General features: G+C 44.1%; 1 protein-coding gene across 1 annotated transcript in view; it reads left to right on the top strand.

Annotated features, from left to right (window-relative positions):
- The first annotated feature begins 2,768 nt into the window (after window positions 1–2,768).
- Fgf10 (fibroblast growth factor 10) overlaps window positions 2,769–6,000 on the top strand; it is a 73,138-nt gene continuing 69,906 nt past the window's right edge. Inside the window, exon 1 of the mRNA XM_038321083.1 lies at window positions 2,769–3,126. Within this exon, the coding sequence (XP_038177011.1) occupies window positions 2,769–3,126 (358 nt within the window). The remainder of the gene's footprint in view (window positions 3,127–6,000) is intronic.

Raw genomic sequence — 6,000 nt, 5'->3', positions numbered from 1 at the left:
TTTCTATGAGGATGCTACGTAAATTCCCTAAGAAATTGTCTGCTCTCTCAGTCATTTGTCTGTTCAGGTATAAAACTGTGAAATAGGAAATTGAAATTAGCACTGTGGGCTCATTTTTCAATATCCATACTTTAATTAAAGAAGCAAGACTTCTTTGACGCATGCTCTTTATTTGCTTAACTTTTCAATTAATAGCTACAGAAATCAGCTAATTATATTAAAGTTAGAAATCTGCTGTGATGTTCGTCACATTGTTGAAATCTTTTGAATAAGCATTGCAATGAGTTATAAATAATGCAATTAAAATCCCGATTCTGCTACTAAGTAGTTCTATTTCAAAGGCGCTGAACACACACAAAAAATATAAGAATATGCATTCAAAGCCATTCTTAAAGTCCCTAAAATGTATTTGGGCAATCATTAATAATGCCTATCTCTAGAACTTTTAAATTGTAATTTTCTTTCTCCAGTTCTCCAGGAAGACTGAAACCGAATGCTCGTGACAAGGTTTCTAGCTTGTGTGTGCAAGTTCCTTTTGTAATTTTTTCTTTGAATCATTGTTGCGGATGTCTGTCCAGTTCACCTTGAAATGCCTGCATCTTATGCCACCTCATAGGTTGAGCTTTGTGAAATTGCCACTTTCCTAAATGGAAAGCTGGAAGATATTGACAATTTGTTTGGCTTAGACAGAACACAGACGGCTAACTGCCTCACACAACAGAGTAACCTACGTGCATGCATTCTCTCCAGTCACCGGTTCCCTAGCTTAGATACTTTCCTGAAGAAGTGATCCTCTGGGAGTCAGAACTGTATCACATTCAGGTAGGAATGGGTTAGCACAGTATTTCCTTCTGTGTGTGTGCCTTTTGATTCTGGGCGACGGCTTCCTGGGCGGCTACTGCCTTCTGTCTGCTTCTGGGTTAAGAGCTGGTTTGTGCTAGCTGTGGTAGAGTTAGCGGTTGGCATGTGCTGGGGTGTGAGTGGAAGGTTTGTAGGTAGTGAAGCTGCATTGTAAAATACAGCCCTTCAAACATTACTTTTCCTCCTCTTTGGATGGTAAAATGCAAAGGAAATTACAAAGGGAAGAAAACAGGCAGCAGGGGATTTGGTCAAATTGTGTGATAACATCTGCGATGGCAGGAAAGTGCTTAGACTTTGAAGTCCATGCGTGATTCTGTAAAGGACTCATGTTAGCAATTAGAAATCAGTAACTCGGGTCCCTGATTTCATTTACGCCAAGAGAGAGGCGATGTTTAAGGGTGACGATAAATCTCCCTGAGCTTAAAAAGTCAGAGAGGGCCAAAGTGTGAACTTTTTACTTCAGCAACGGAAGCGAGAAATCAATGATTCATTAAAACCCGAGACCTCCTTGGAAGCTGGCAGGAAAGGAGGAAACGAAGCAGCTCGTTAGGTCTCCCTTTTCGACTCTAGCTCCTATCAGTTTATAATCTGCTAATCTTGGGCAGAGTTTGCCCTGAGCATCCCCTTGTGCTCTCTCCCCAGCCTTCTTCCCTGCTTCTGGGACCTGGAGGAGAGAAACGCACAAAAACCAGGCTCCAAATTCTATTTTCACGGCCAAGGGGGTGGGGGGGGGGAGAAAGAAAGAAAGAAAAAGAAAAAAAAAAACTACACTGGAAAACAAGTGAGCAAGGGGCTCCCAGGAGGGGAGTGGTTCCCGCCGGAGGGCAGCAAAATTCGGAAAGCACGCGGACAGCTCGCGCTGGTGGCCAGCGCTGCTAGCACAGGACGCTGGAGCAGCAATTAGCTGGAGCTGCAGGCTGCGGAGCGGCTGCGCCCACGGAGGCTGCGAGGAACGGACCCGCAGCCCCCAGCTCAGAGCAAAGGCTTCGTGCACTCCTCTTGCCAGGCTCCCCCCTCCCACCCGGCCCCTTCTCCACCCCCTCCCTTTTCCCTGGCGTTCCCAGCAGCTTAGGGTTTCAGATGTCCCACCGCCGTTTGACCCCCTCCCCCGCCTTCTCCACCCCTGCAAATGAGGTTTGACCAGCAGAGTTAGAGCCCACCTCTGGCTGAAAAGCACTGACATTTAGACTGCAGGCTTCAACCTGTTTACAAGCGGCTTTCCAAGGGCCTTGGAGGTGGAGGGTAGAGCCAAACAAAACACCAGCCGCCAGCCGCCCCCCAAACTAGAAGTGGCTTTCGGGAGACTTCACATCAACAGGCACCACCAAAAAGAGAAAGGAAGGAGAAGAAAACAACAGCGCCTGGGCAGCTGCCTCCAGTTCTGACAACTCCAAAGAGACACACTTTTTAAGTTGGCCAGCAGGCTGGGACTCTGCAGGGAAGGACCAGAAGGTGCCAACCGCAGAGGGGCGCAGATGTCTTCCTGCACCCCCACCCCACCCACTTTGGGTTTTGTTCACCGTCCTGTCATCTGTTTTTCAGACCTCTTTTGCATCTAACATGGTGAAGAAAGGAGTGAAGAAGAGAACAAAGTAACCCCCGAGTGGGGAGCGGAGAGCGCTGGTGACCGACACCACCAGTTCCTACTGCTGCGGCCACCCACGTCCACTGTTCACCCGGAGACTGGAGAGACACAGGCAGCGGATCTGAGAACGGAGCGAGGACAGGCAGCCGGCCCTTCCGAGGAGTTATGGATGTTGGTGTATTCGCTTCTGGCCAGATCCGTACCCGGAGGGAGCTAACCAGTAGCCACCACCTCCAGCTGTCTCGTTGCCTCGCACCAGGTCTTACCCTTCCAGTATGTTCCTTCTGATGAGACAATTTCCAGTGCCGAGAGTTTCAGTACAATGTGGAAATGGATACTGACACATTGTGCCTCAGCCTTTCCCCACCTGCCGAGCTGCTGTTGCTGCTTCTTGTTGCTCTTCTTGGTGTCTTCCGTCCCTGTCACCTGCCAAGCTCCTGGTCAGGACATGGTGTCACCGGAGGCCACCAACTCCTCTTCCTCCTCCTCCTCCTCTTCCTCCTCCTCCTCCTCGTCCTCCTCCTTGTCCTCTCCTTCCAGTGCGGGGAGGCATGTGCGGAGCTACAATCACCTCCAAGGAGATGTCCGCTGGAGAAAGCTGTTCTCCTTCACCAAGTACTTTCTCAAGATTGAGAAGAATGGAAAGGTCAGCGGTACCAAGAAAGAAAACTGTCCGTACAGTAAGTAAGAAATGCGTGCTCCTCTCTTTCCAATTATCCACCCCCACCCCACGCGGGGAGGGGGGGCAGAATCTGTTCCAGATGTGGCCAGCTAAATATTTATGTCCCCAACCCCTGTAAAATGATGAAGTGGAATACTTTCACACTAAATCAACCCCCTCCCGAGTATACATTGTGCCGCAGGATTCCCTCCACCACACAAGCCTCCTTCACCTATTGCCACCCTATTCTGGATCTCTCTAGCTTGTCACTCACAGGGCCACTCCCGGTACCCTAGAGTTGTTCCTGCTAGGAGATTCCCCATTCTGTCTCCAATATCCCCCCATCTCATCCAAAGGTCTCCTTCCCCTCCCTCCTGGAAATGGCTCAAGTAAACACATTTTGTTTCTTTTCGCTGGCAACCTTAAGAGTTTTGGGACAGACTCCTAAAGCTGAAAATAATTATCCACTGTCAATTATAGGGGCTTTATATGACCTTTACGGAAGAAGAGTCACTTCCACTGTCTACCGGCCCCCATCTTTTGCCCCACCACTTCTAGATAGAATCCAAAATGTTTTTTTTTCCCTAGTTTTTAACACCCCCCCCCCCATTTTGGGTCCCTCATTCTTGTTTGAGTGGTTGCAGTCCGTGAAGTTAGCTTTTCGGGCAGCACCACGGCTATTTGTCTCTTGCCTGCCTTCTCTCTTGGTAACATGATGCTCATGTCTGCATTGTCAATAGCATATGCGCTGCTTTGTGGTGTCTTGTTGTACTGTTTCTTCTGAACCCTCTCATATTGCAGAGGCATAGTACTACAGCATTGTAAACATCTGGGACTGGATTCACACAGACCTCACACAAATTTCATTGTCATTCTTTTATTTTCAAAGCAAAAGCCTAAGTCTGTTTCCAAGACTGTATCCCATAGGGCGAGGTTTGTCTCCCCAGCACACATTCGGCAGGGGATCCTTGGATCTCTTTCTCTCCTTCTTCCTGTCTCTCTGGTCTTTCTTTCCATGGTCTGTCTTGCGTTGGGGGAGGGGGAGCCTAAAAAAGGGGAGGAAAAATGAGAAGGGAAGGGGTGGATACCAAGTCTCTTCTTGAACCAACCCAGGCAAGCCAAATTATGCTGTTGGCTTCCTTTTCTGGTTGCTTTCATGTGCTGAGACTTATTCATACTCTATTGATAGTTCTTTGAAAGGATTCCCAAGGCTATGTAATGGCACACTGAAGACAGTAGACAATGACATTTAAACATCTTTAATGACCACTTGGCTTTATCTCCGTGGTAAATTCCAAGTCACCTTTCAAAGGGAACGTTTTGTGTTAGTTCTTTGGGAATTCCAAACATATACTGGCCAGCATGCTGAACTATGTGAGTAACAAATTTCAGAATTTTTTTTTACTCAGTTGTCATTTTCATGACAACAGACCAGAATTTAGTATTTTATTTTTCAATAAAGACTAAATGAATTGAGACTTAGTTTTCTTCTTGTGGGACTCACAAACATCCAACATTCTTTTGTTCCTTTTCAGTTGCTTTCATCCTAGTTGCTCATTAAAATTAGCAATATCTTTTTAAGTAATACCATTATGGAATCATTTGAAGTAATCTATATTAGGTTTAGTATTGGCAATATTAGATACCTTATTACATATGCAAATATATTACATTCTGATGCTAAGAAAGTAGCTGGAATGGTATCTTTAATGATAATTTCTCTTCCTTGAAAGTCTCATTTCACGTGAGTGTGACAGATACTATCCTATAAACAGTCTTTATGGTCTGCTGATCCAAATCTAATAGTTATACCTACTTCTAAAATAAAATCTAGTAGTGGTGCTCAGTTAAAGGAAGAAGCCGTCTCCAAACTGGGCTGCACTGTCTTCTCTTTTATAATTCCCATGGCCCGAATCTCTTTTGTTCATATGGAAAACATGAAGATACTGAGCAAAATATCCAAGTTTTAACTTTGAGCTTACTTTCCTCTTCTTAACATTTTGATAATAGCTAGGTCTTGCTGTTACTGTGTTAAGTGTTTTTTTAATGTGATGTAATGATCAACCTGTAATGATGTAATGTGATGTAATGATTTTAGTTTATGATACTCAGATAACTATTTTGTAAAATAATGATCCCTGTGCCATGAACTACTTAGTAAAATGACTCCCAGGGAACACATTGAGTTTTATTTTTACAATATGAACTATCCCAAATGAGAAAATTATGCAACTTTTATTGCACAAACAAGTACAGCAAATTTCCAACCTGACATTAAAAAAATAGACATTATCTCTTTTGTGGAGTAAAATATGGTGATTACTATTAGTCTGTTTTGAAATTAAAAGCTAAATATATAATATAAGAAGACCATTCTAATTAACGGTTTAAAGGAGAAGGATGGTGGTTATATTGCTAAATATTGTCAAACCATAACTAATTTAAGCTTTCCAAGAACATGTGTATCAAAACATAGCAAGTAAAAAGCACAGACTGAAAAGGCCTTAATTTCACATGTGGCCTAGTCATCAGAATGCAGCTATCGTTTCCAGCTGGACTGATTCAGCTGAAATACATGGTATCATTTAGATATTGTTTAAATGTTGCATAATTGCACATAAGAAACATTTGCCACACCCACAGGGTAGCCAACCAGACAGCCCACCAAATAGTAGCCTGTTAAATAGTAGACTATCTAAACTCTGAAGAGTGTCAGGTCCTTGTCCAAAAGCCACATTTTAGTACCATTTTCCTAAACAAGATATTACTTAGTATCAATGCACAAAGATGTTACTTTGAGATTTGTGTATTTTAAGACAACTTTTCTTTGTTACGTTTGACCCTGTTATCATTGCTGTTAGAATACCATCACCACTTACCTAAGAGGTGATAT

The sequence above is a fragment of the Arvicola amphibius genome, chromosome 3 (assembly GCF_903992535.2).
Source record: "Arvicola amphibius chromosome 3, mArvAmp1.2, whole genome shotgun sequence".
In the NCBI taxonomy this organism is placed as follows: domain Eukaryota; kingdom Metazoa; phylum Chordata; class Mammalia; order Rodentia; family Cricetidae; genus Arvicola; species Arvicola amphibius.
The sequence above is the reverse complement of the archived record's forward strand: the minus strand, read 5'-3'. Positions and strand labels throughout refer to the sequence as shown.